The sequence below is a fragment of the Cavia porcellus genome, unplaced genomic scaffold, assembly GCF_034190915.1.
Source record: "Cavia porcellus strain 051 isolate PalLab524CR breed Dunkin Hartley unplaced genomic scaffold, mCavPor4.1 scaffold_17, whole genome shotgun sequence".
Taxonomy (NCBI): Eukaryota; Metazoa; Chordata; class Mammalia; order Rodentia; family Caviidae; genus Cavia; species Cavia porcellus.
The window spans coordinates 62,292,176-62,304,704 of NW_026947500.1; the positions used below are offsets into that span (position 1 = coordinate 62,292,176).

At 37.0% G+C, this 12,529-nt stretch overlaps 1 protein-coding gene across 1 annotated transcript in view; it reads left to right on the plus strand.

Moving 5' to 3' along the window:
* The first annotated feature begins 3,084 nt into the window (after nucleotides 1-3,084).
* Nucleotides 3,085-12,529, plus strand: part of LOC100719959 (vomeronasal type-2 receptor 116-like) — a 55,607-nt gene continuing 46,162 nt past the window's right edge. Inside the window, exons 1-3 of the mRNA XM_013151005.2 lie at nucleotides 3,085-3,248; nucleotides 7,649-7,937; nucleotides 8,341-9,147. Of these exons, the coding sequence (XP_013006459.2) occupies nucleotides 3,085-3,248; nucleotides 7,649-7,937; nucleotides 8,341-9,147 (1,260 nt within the window). The remainder of the gene's footprint in view (nucleotides 3,249-7,648; nucleotides 7,938-8,340; nucleotides 9,148-12,529) is intronic.

Here is a 12,529-nt window from a genome sequence, read left to right on the forward strand (position 1 = left end):
GATATTGCATGTTTTCTGTCTTCTTTTGCATTTCCCTTTCCTGCATCAGTGTTCTCAGGATTGGGGACTGAGGACCCTTTCTTGTTGCTTGCTCTTCCCATACTTTTTGTTCCTTCCATACAAGCAAATGTAGAAGGCCCTATTTTTTTCTCTTTTTCGGTTAGAGTTTGTTTGAATTGTGCCAGCTAGGTGTTCCCGCCCACTGCAGTGTACTAAGGAGACACAGACCTGGGCAGCCACTGGGGGCCTGCCCCTCCAGGTCAACCTACTGAAGGCTTCACTTCTAGGGTGCACCTCCAGGGACTGGGACCTGGTTTGGGCTAGCCTACTGGGTCTTAGTCAGGGGTGTCACACAGGCCAGGTACTCCCCACCAATCCCACTTGAGAGGGAAATATGTGACTAATGTCACTGCAGCGCCCTGTTCCAGCAAGTCTGCCAAGTCCCAGTATGTCCTTTGCTGGAGCCACCTACTATACGAAAGGGTCCGTTCTGCTCACTCACCGCAAGTCAATGTAGGGCTCCCTGCTAGTCCTGCTCTCAACTCCATTCACAGATTCCCACTCTCAGAGCTTTTGCACATTCCTCTCCCTGCCCTGCATATTTGGACGCAGTAGCAGCAGCAGGAAATTCAAATCACGGCTTTAACTGGTGCGGGTTCTAGCTTCCCATGCTGAGATTTTATCTGTTCTTGTTATAGCACCAGGATTGGATTTCCAGTTGGTTTCTCTTAGCTTAGTTCATTCCTGGGTCAGCAGGGTGTATCTCCCCTTGCTTAGGACTCCTCGTACCACACCATCCCTGGATTTTAAGTGGGATATCTCAGAGAGCTGCCATAGCTGCTGCTATCTATCCACCATGTTCTTCCAGAATTCTCCAAATTTTGACAAATAAAAAATGCATTGGACAAAGACACTATTACTCATAGTAATCTACTTGTTCTGAAAGTTCCACTGAGTGTCATGGCTGTAAATGCTCTCTGTACTTCCCTACTCCTCACAAATTTGACTGATGGTAAATACAGAAGTCATTTTCAGTTTTTCTCTGCTGCTTGAAGATGAGGGAAAAAGAAATTTACCACATGGACTCATGTTCTCATAAAAGCCTAAATACTGGTGGAAGCCAAGTTTGTAAGACTACATTTGGAATACTACAATATACTGAATCAGGGAAAGAAAATACTTGAAAAAATTAAGCAGTAAGGAAGTATGAGAACTTACACAATTCAGAAATGTGTTATACTTCTGCAGTGATCTTCAATAACTAACTTGGAATTCTTGGCTGTAGTACAATTATTTGTACCACAAGCAGTGAAGAGCTGCTGTGGCTATGAGTTTCAGTATGTGGCTGGTACACAGACAACTCAGTTCTGCAGAGAATGTTCTGTGGCTGAAAATCTTAATCATGAGCCTGTCATATGATACTTGTTAATCTTCCACCTCAGAAGGCACAAGACAAGAACACTAACATTAAATATTGTAATGGAAACAAATAGCAAATCTATAATGGCACCTACATGACTGACTTAATTAATAAGATTTAAGAACAAACCTGCCCAGGAGGAGGGGATCCCAGGGGTGTTGCTATCACTGGAACTGAATTACATCATGGTGGCTCCAGGTGAAAAAAGTGACACTTAAGGATGCTTTCTGGCTGGTATTTTTTCTCTAGGACACCACCCTCAGGTGTGGAGCCCAAGGGACAATGGTGGCAAACTTCTCCAGGGACATGAAATGACAGTGGTAACAGGAATTGGGGCATCAGAGTGTCAACCTGAGTCAGAGACAATGTCATGCTAAAGTACAGACACATAATATATTTACATACCTTCCACGCACTGAAGGATTCCTCTTAACTCAGTCTAAAGCATTGCATATATGTATAAGATGCTGCCTTCGATGATTTTCTTCCTTGCCCTGCAGCTTCCTATCTTAGTGTGTTTTTTTGACAATGAAGCCTGCCTTCTAGGAAGGAGCACCAGTGTACACAAGGATGGAGATGTGGTGATTGGATGTTTTTTGTCTCTCTATTTCTATATTTACTATACTGGTATATTTCATATAAAGCCAACTCGAGAATTCTATTTCATTCAGTAAGCATCTTTGTTTATTTGTTTTCTTCCGGACACTAGAATAGATAATATGTAAGGATCTTCACATTGATGCATCAATATCCTCTATGGTGTTATCCTGTTCTGCTATGCACATGTGTCCAACAGGCCTGACTATTTATTTTTCTTGTTCTTTTTAAACTTATTTTGGAATGAGGAAGAAAATGTTCTTTTTGTTTCTTGTGTCATAGCAAATTGTTCTGACTCTTGGATCCTGAAAGGGACCCCACTCTCCACCATATTCCATGGTCCATGTCCTTCCTCCTACATAGATGGTACTGCATGACATTAGGTGATGTTCTTCATCACAGCTGAAATCCTTGGATTGAATTGAATGCTAAGAGGCTTTTGCCAAATATTCCCTAATACAGTGAAGGGTTTGCTGATGTTTCTTTAACTGTGCAAAAAATTCCTTACACCTTTACAAATTGTCTTCTTATATTTCTATCCCTTCTGTTGGAGAAACTATTTCTTCTGAATATTCAGAAACTATTTAAAATACACTTTACAGGTGTAAGTGCCTCCCTGGAAAGTTTGAGGTGGTGAATTTGATCCTTGGTACCAAAAAAAAAAATACACTTTAGGTTCCGCAGGACACCTGGGTCCAGAACAAGGCATAAATCATCTGTGAGACTTTTCCCCACCAGTATGATTCTTCCTCAGTTGGATGTGTGTATCTGTGCAGTATTCAGGTCTCATGCCAAGCATATAATTAAATGACAGCTTTAACAAGGGTCAGAGATTTCTAGCAAATGACTTGTGCTTTTGTGAGAAAAAAAGAGATGCCATTGGAACAGTGATAGATTGACTCTCACACGGTGTTGTGATTCCATAGTGTCCCTCTGGAAGCTGTGCACATGAAGGTTTAAAATTAAATACAGAAAGATCTACCCTGGAGTGTCAGAAAAATATTATAAATGCTAAACATTAGGATGTTTGGTGCACAAACTGATATGAACAGAAACTCCCTGATAGCATGGTCAGCTGCAAAGAAGTTTCTTCCTTAACTGTCCAGAAGATGCAGATGTTTGTTCCACCAGATTTGGGGCCAGGTCTTGAAGGCTACAGACTCTGCTTCTGCTCATGCAAACTTAAACTACTGCCACTTTTGTCTCAACTGGATTTTAATGGCATTCACTGGTAGGAGGATTTTAACATCTGTAGAGAGGACACTCTGCCCTGACCTTCCAATTAGAACCGTAAAAACCAGAGGAAGAGACTACTCAGGCTGGAATTGGAATTTCAGGGCTGAAAGTTTCTACAACCTGGTGATGTAACTTTTTCTGTGCTTTCTCTTCTGTGTAATCATGTATGTGTTAACTAACAATTTATTGATCTTTGTTTTACTGTTTTTATCTTGGTGATAGAGGACTTTGTTAGCTGTGACTTCAAATCCCTACATTAGCTAGCTGTGACTGTAGTCTATTTAAGACAACAACCTGAGCAGAGACAGCAGAATAAGGCAAGTGGGCTTTTCCCTTTGCCAATGGGATCTCTACCTATTTCATAGGTTTGCTTGTGTTTTTATTCCTAGACACTTTCCAAATGTTTACAGAGTTTTCAAGACAGGGACTTGCTGTGCAGTCTATGCTACCAGCAAACTCCTGGGCTCCAAGATTTCCTCTGCTGAAGCTGCTCTATCAGCTTGCATTATAGGAATTTCATTACACCTGAAAGTGTGTTTTGGTTCCATCTTTTTCTAAAATGTGTGTTATTACTGATATGCTTAATATACAAGGCTTGATTTTGAATCTTCCTGTCGGTGTCACTCCCGGCCGGCAGGAAGGACACACAACAAAGTCTGGCAGTGGACAACCTTTTCTTTTATTTTCCTTCTCCGTACAGCCTGCCCCGGGAATCCTCCCGGCCGAAGCCTCTGTTGGTCCGCTCCCCGTGGCTCCTTGCGTGCTTCTCCCTACAGTCTGTCCCGAAGCCTCTACCGGTCCGCTCTCCGCGGCTCCTTGCGTGCTTCTTCCTACAGTCTGTCCCGAAGCCTCTACCGGTCCGCTCTCCGCGGCTCCTTGCGTGCTTCTTCTGCTTCTTTTGCTTCTTCTTCTTCTTCTGCTTCTTCTTCTTTTCTTGGCGGGAGAGGCACTCACTTTTATAGGGTTCAGTTGTTGCTAGGCAGACTATCTTACAGGGCGGGTTGTGAAGCAGGAGATCTTACAGGGCGGGTTGTTTACCAAGCAGGAGATCTTAGCACACTCGATGGGAGGGGTAATCTAGCTCAGGCTTTGCTCTTTCCTACAGGCCTCACGTCCGCCAAGTAAGGCGACCGGGCTCGGGGCTGCGGCTCCCAACATCTTCCTACTGAATGTTTCTTGTTAGAAACAGATCAGAATATTTGGATTTTTTACTCAGAGGACTCTGCTAAAAATCAACTAAGCCCTAGGAAAAGATTCATTACTCATGTCATTTACTGAAAAGATTAGGAAGGGTATATTTGATCAGGACGTAACCTTCAGTAGAGAACCCAATGAAATGTGGTTCATTTAGGAAAGTGGATTCTGAAAGGTGGATGGGCTAATGTGTGTCTAGTGATAAACAGGAGGATGCAGGTAGGAAATCAGGGAGTGTAGCTAAAGCTGCCTGAAGATTCTAACTATAAAAATCCCAGTAGGATCAGACATCATCTGAGGACAGTGAGGAACTGATCAAATACCAAGCATTGTCAGATTTCAAGAGTAGTTTAAGCATCTAGGTTCTGTTTCTATTCCTGGGAGGAGATGAAAATGTCCCCACTCATCTATTGTCCTTTACAATCACCTCATATGTTCAAATAATCAGTCAGCTTTTAAGTTGTACCCATATGCTGTAATCTCTGTCTGTGGTGAAAAAGAACACATGTGAAATTCTGAGTTATTATGCTCAGGCTGATATATATACTGGGAATGAGAATTTAGGGACATAGAAGATTATTTTGATTCTTGATAAAATCAGAAAGAAAAGAACTTTTGTAAAAATAAAAATGCTCATATTTAATCAAGTTACATATTTTATACCAACCATATATTTAAGAATCTAATTTTAATATTTTGCAGGATCATATTGCAAATACAGTAGTCACAATATTTAATACTCTATTCTTGGATTTTCTGCACATAAATACATTCAAGGTAGAATCATTCTATCTCTGTTGATATTTGCATCAACTTTTTGTCCTATATAACATAATATTATATAAATTCAGGCTAATTCTTATAGATGCAAAATTCATTTACTTTCAACCTATCATGTCAATTCTCACACTTTTTTGAATATTCCAACTTTTCCAATTAGTTCCTCTTTTCATTTAAGGAGGATAATAGATATATGGTATGTAGAGGAATCCTCCCTGATTAAATCTAGAGAATGTTGAAGAGTAAAATGGCTGTATTCAGAATTATCTATTTTATATTGTTGTACACATATTATCAAACCACATCTTACAACAAAATAATAAGCACTTTAAAACAGCCACTAAGGGAAGCAATATATCCATAACCTTTACACTGGACACTTGTGCTAAGTTGAGGTAAAAGAAATGGCAGCATTTTTATACACAGGCTTATTCTTTATTAAAATCTGGATTGATTATATTGTATGCATTGTCTTAAGTATTTTACTTTATGACTTACACTTTATCAATTTTTTGTCTTAGGAAAGGTCTAATTTATAGATAATTTTTACATATTAAGGAAAAGAAAATACTCTTGAATAGAGTATTTTAAAAATTATTTAGTAGGCTTTTGTTGTTGTAAATGGTTTTACATAAATCATGTTTAAACAGAAATTGATATGACCTTGTAGGCTGGAAAAAAACCCCTCCCAGCTTTCTTTTTCCTATTTGCAATGCATCTCAATTATAATTTTGAAAGTACATTTGGGTTGAGATTATTACTTCTACATTGTATTTACTTGGTACTTAAAATTTATTTAACAATTAATGTGTGTATTCACTTAATTTGTTTCCACATTAGTTTATTTTTGCTATCAATATGATAATTTAATAGAGAACTTATCAACAAATCTTGTGATTAAAATGATACATGATAATGAGATAGATACAGAGCAAGTTATAAAAACATTATTTTTATGATCTGTTCCATTGATGCAGCTCTATCTTGACTTGCTTTTTCTCTAAATACCATGCTCCTTTTGTGTTCTGAAACAGTTTCACTACTTTTCAGGTTTTGAATATTTTATAGTAGTTGTGTAATATGTGCCATTCATATAAGATTATCACATCTTTAAATATTTATTAGTGACAACTTTGATAGAAATTTTTAATATTAAAATTTGTGAAGTATTATTTTCAGTGCTCTTATCTCTTTATCATAACTTCAGGGCTTTTAAAGAAGTATTACTGTAAGTTTTGTTAAAGCTGTTGCTACACTATGTATGTTTATCACAAAGGAGTTTCACTTACCAGTTTTATATTGTAATTCTTTTTCACTCTCATTTACGTAGATATGTTTGGAGCATGAACTAGAATATTTTTCTATTTTTTATGTGAATAATCATTTATATAAAAATGTTGGCTTTTCTCTTCAGTTCTTTTTTTCTCTGCTAACTTGCTGAATATAAATTCTGTGACTTAGAAATTCCAGAGTAATAATAAGAGATTATGATGCTAACAAATAAATTCTGTTTTGGGAACTTTTTCAATGAAAACACTCTTGATATACTGCTTTTTAGAAGATTTACCACAACAATGAAAGGAGATTGCACTGTGTCAGTAGCAATTTTACAGCTGTATTAACAGAAATCTCTCAGCAGGAGAAGGGTGGATGATTGTGTGACGAACTCCTAAAAGAGCAGTAATTTCTATGCCAGTGCTGACTCACTTTTATTCTTTAAGCAAATCTAAGATTTGACTTAAAAGAATTTGAGTTTTATCTTTAATTTTATCTTTAGTTATCACATTCAATTCTCTATATTGATAGGTGTAGTATAAAATGCCTCTACATATTATGTTACCCAAACATTGAATCAAGCAGATTAATGTATAATCAGACTAGTATTTCTTCACATGCATAAGCCTGAATAGCAATTTTGTTTTGGATACACTTAAATAATAATCTTAAGGAAATATTTTTACCTAAAATGAAGCTTCTAAGCAGAAATGGATGCTTGTTAGTCCTGCATACCATATGTTACTCATAAATATATTATTTTTCTCCTTGGAAACTATAAGGTTATTTTTTAAATATAACATTTTCAAAAGACCTGCATAGTACAAGTATACAAATTTTATTCTGAATTTATGTAGCATTATCATGTTAACTATATAACAAATATGACATTAATGAAGCAACTCTTCTGGAAATTTTGTAAGGCTACTAAGCCCCTTTATGAGAAATTCACCCCCATGATTCATTTAATTACAACTGCCTTCCAAAAGGTCAATCTACTAATATCACCATGTTCACACTTAAGTTATAAATATATTAATGTGTGGTTAAAAAACAAGCATTTGGGTCATAAATGATATTGTGCTGAATTGGAAGACAATCATGGATGGAAACTTTTCTCTAAGGAACTGTGTGTTCTCCTTCAAGGCTTACACCTAGCAACTATCAGAACTACCTGGCTTTCACCTTTGCTGTAGAAGAGATCAACAGGAATCCTCATATTTTACCCAACGTTTCTCTGGGCTATGAGTTCCACAATTTCATTTACAGTCATTGGAGGATACTAGAGAATCCCTTCCTGTTGGTCACAGGACAGCATGAGATACCTAATTACACATGTAAGAAAGAAAATAAATGTGCAGCAGTATTGACAGAAAATCCATGGGCTACGTCAGCTCAGATAGGACCACTACTGAAACTCTACAAATTTCCCCAGGTGAGGGTTGCTGGGACAGGAAATCCTGGAAACATATACAAGGAATTTGAGCTACCAGGAGCATAAACGTTTAAAAATGACTGCATTTAGTGTCGTTCAAATGGTACAATGCACCAGAGTCTATACATAGAGACTTCATAGGTTACACACATGAAGGAAAAGAAGGAAACTTCTTTTCCTTATCATTTTTGGATTAAACATGCAAGAAAGAAGGAAAAGTATGTTTCTTAGATATCTGAGTGATTTATTCATTTTTTTAAAAAAATGTGCTGTGGTAAATATTTAGAAAAAAGGGAGGAACATGTTTTTCTTCTAAAACTAGTACAGCATACACAGTACACTTTAGAAATACTGTTGCTTTACATCAACACCATTATATTACCCAATTTTCCCTTTATTTTAGGTTTACATTGGTTCCTTTGATCCTACACTGTCTGAGAGTGGCCAGTATCCTTTGCTCCATCAGGTTGCTCAAAAGGACTCATTTTTGGCCTTTGCCATGGTGTCCTTGATGCTTCATTTCCACTGGACCTGGGTGGGCCTGCTCACCACAGAAGGCCATAAGGGTCTTCAGTTTCTCTCAGATGTGAGAACTGAGATGGACAGGAACAGAGTCTGTGTAGCCTTTGTGAAAATTGTGTCAAGTATCACTGTGTCATATTTCTCAGCCATGCAGAAATATGATATCCTGACTGCAGAAACTTCATCAGTCAATGTGGTGGTTATTTACTATGACACTGATAGTCTAAATGATGTGAGCTACAACATAGTACAAAACTTAGTGACATGGAAAGTCTGGATGACAAACTCACAATGGCAAGCTGTCCTAGATGGAAAAAATTTCATACTTGACTCATTCCATGGGGTTCTTGTTTTTTCACACCACTATGAAGAGATTTCAGGTTTCAAAAATTATGTCCAGGAAGCCACTCCTTTCAAATACCCAGATGACACTTACCTCTTTATGTACTGGTACAAGAATTTCCACTGCTCCTTCTCTGAGTCTGACTGTGCATTGGAGAACTGTACACCTAATGCCTCTCTAGCTTGGTTGCCTCCAAATCATTTTGACACAGCCATGAATGACAGGAGCTACAATATATACAATGGTGTGTATGCTGTTGCCCATGCCCTCCATGCAATGCTTTTTGCGGAAGAACAAGGGCCATCAATGAGAAATAGACAAATGAAGATGTTTTCCCCATGGCAGGTAATGTGTCTTCTCTGAATGGCATGCAGTGTCATCAAGGTGCTTCTCTCCACTTATTCCATGTGCTTCACCCAACAATCTTAGGACCATTTCTAGAAAATACAGGGCATTGTGTATCACACTTATTCCTAAGGAAGTTTTTTGAGTTGACTTGAAATTACTCTCCATCAAGAACCACTGGCAATGAGGATGAGCAAAAGGCAAGCTAATTGGCTTGATCTAAAAGATGTCAATGCCACATTCATGTAAACATCTTCTTTGATTTTCTTAAGGACATCTGGGAAACCTGTAGATACTGACAAATCTAAACTGGGTTGGTGTGAGGGATTCAACTTAGGAGCATAAGCAACTGCCTAGCAAGTGCAGGGTCTTGAATACCTGCTAAGAAAACAAAAAATCTTACCAAAACTATATTGGGTTAAACTTGACAAGGCATGTAATTAAATTTTATTGAATTCTGCCAGGTCTTCAGCTATTCATGAACTCATTTTTTAGGTATACTCTAAGGGTCAGACACTGTATCGTCAGATAGACAATGGAAGTTGTGAGAAATTTTACTTTAAAGAGGGTAAAACGAAACTTAACAAAACATAACCAAGAGTATCAGAAGAAAACAATTGAAGTGACACAGATTTCAAAGCAAGACAACAGTAGATCTATAGTGGCTACCAAAATGTCACTTGTTTTCTTCTAAATAGTTGTCTGTATCTTCAAACACAATGAATTCATACAAAACAAAATGGTATAAAACTGATCATAACAAAGTGATGAAGGCATACAGGCTTTCAAAACCAGACAATAGGAAAAGCAACAATGGCTGACATAATGTCTCTTGTTCTCTTCACAATTGCTATCCATACCTTCATGGATATTTAAATTAAACAACACAAAATTGACTATTAGAACTCTGAACAAAGAATAAATGCATTACTCAATTTCACAGCATGATGATACGGAATCAGCAATTGACACCATAATGTTTCTTTCTTAAAAGAGCTGCTCATTTCATCATGCATAATATAATACATTTGTGAAAACTATTTATAAGTTCTAGGCATGTATAACACTATACATATATACCTATCCTTTTTGTATTAGAGAGAAAAATAAAACAAAGCAGATTACTAGAAAAACAAGAAAGAAAAAAGACAAATAAATAATACAAAAGAGCCCAAAACAATGACAATATAAGCCTTCAAACAAGGTGGTAGGAACAGAAAAAAGGTGGCTCTTTTACCTAGTGATCCTCAAGAGTTCGTCAGATCACCAGACACAAACATGCAAAATTATTCCAGTTTTCTGAATATTAACTGTTTTATCCCAGGAACTTACAGATTTTATAGCACAGTCACTCTAGTTATCCTTTGTGTTTGTACAAATTTAGATATTTTTACTTTTCCTCATTTTTCTTTTTCCTCCTTTTTCTTGAGATATTATTTCCCATTTGAGCACATTCTTATCCTTTCACTGTATTTATAGGACATTTTTTATCTTAGGTACTCTTACATTTCTTACACTTGGGTGAAAATACAGTATTTTCACATGTGAGTTTGATTTATTTCACTTGTGGATATGATCTCAAGTTGCATAGATTTACCTATAATTATCTCAATGCAGTAATTCCTTATAGCTGAGCAGTACTACATTTTACAAAAATACCAAATTTTTCTATTTACAAGTGAATAAAAAACAAAACATTATGGGGTTACCAGTAATACAGATTTACCAAATAAAATGGTAAGAAATCACTAGTTAATAGATTTCATATTGTCATCTTAGAAATAGTTGTTTACATTACAGGATTAAAGCATACAAAGTGGACATTCAAACACTGAGACTGCAAACAGTTGTGTTCAATGATCCAACAAAAACTCAGTAATATGATCATCTATCTTAACACACCTAAACACACTTGCAGTTGTATCATTTAGAGCACTTCATTTTCCTCTGTTTTCTACAACAAAATTTACACAGTTTGGGTTTTATTACTCCCAACATTCTTATTACTTTTTTGTAAGAGAATAAAACCAAATATGACAAAACAAAGCAGTCAGTCAAAACAAAGGATAGACATAGCACATGATGTAAAAACAGAATATAAGGTTATCAGCAGTGTTTACCATAATGCCTCTTGCTTCCTTAAAAAGAATTGCCTATATCATTAGGTAAGATAAAATTGAACAAAACAGTACAGAACAACACCAATAAAACCTAAACATTGGAAACATTATAAGAATTCAAATGAAGATAATAGTCAAACCAGAATGGGCATCATAGTGAATCTTAGTGCCTTCAAACTAGTTGGCTATAACCTCAAAATCGATACTATCAAACAGAACGGAACACAGTCTGATCAGTCAAAACAAAATAGTGGAGTAATACACGGCTTCAAATCAAGTTAATAGGAAATCAAAAAAGTTACCATAATATATACTGGTAATTTTTAGTTTTATTCCCTTAATTAAAATATAAATAACTTTTTTTATTAATAAGGATGAGATTGACATAAAAGAGGACATAACAACATAACAATGCAGGTCAAACCATGACAATTTCAGCAACCTAGTGCTTCACCACAAGATAACCCTACTTAATAGTAGTTACTCTAGTGTTCTTTCCTTGAAATTAAATATAACTTCATATTCTATAGCATCAAACATATCAAGACAGTGTGAAAACATTCAAATGGATGAAAGAATTACAGGGTTATTAGAACCAGCTAACAGAAAATGAACAATGATTTCTGTCGATGTCGCTCCTGGCCGGCAGGAAGGACACACGACAAAGTCTGGCAGTGGACAACCTTTTCTTTTATTTTCCTTCTCCGTACAGCCTGCCCTGGGATCGCTCCCAGCCGAAGCCTCCTTTGGTCCGCTCCCCGCGGCTCCTTCTGGGCTTCTACTTCCGGGCTTCTTCTTCCCCCCCAGGGGTGGCACCAGTATATATACGGATACAGTGTCCAATCATGTTAAAGTAAGCAAGGCAAGCTGATTGGCTAACATCATCAGTTGCCAGGCAGACTATATTGTTGAGCGGGTTGCTTACGCGGTAAGCAGGAAACTAACGTGCTCGATGGGAGGGGTAATCTACCTCAGGCTTTACTCTTTACTACAGGCCTCACGTCCGCCAAGTGAGGTGACCGGGCTCGGGGCTGCGGCTCCCAACAGATTTCTATATTATCTCTTTGTCTATAAAAATGTTTTTTATACTATCACATAATAAAATTCAGTAAGATACAGCATGAAAAAACCGAGACAGAAGAGCAACAATTTGGTGGGACTTCAAAACAAAATGATATTAAATCAGCACTACCTATTATGATGTCTTATTTTCTTCCAAATACCTGTTAATTTCATTACAGGAAATAATATCAAACAGCCCA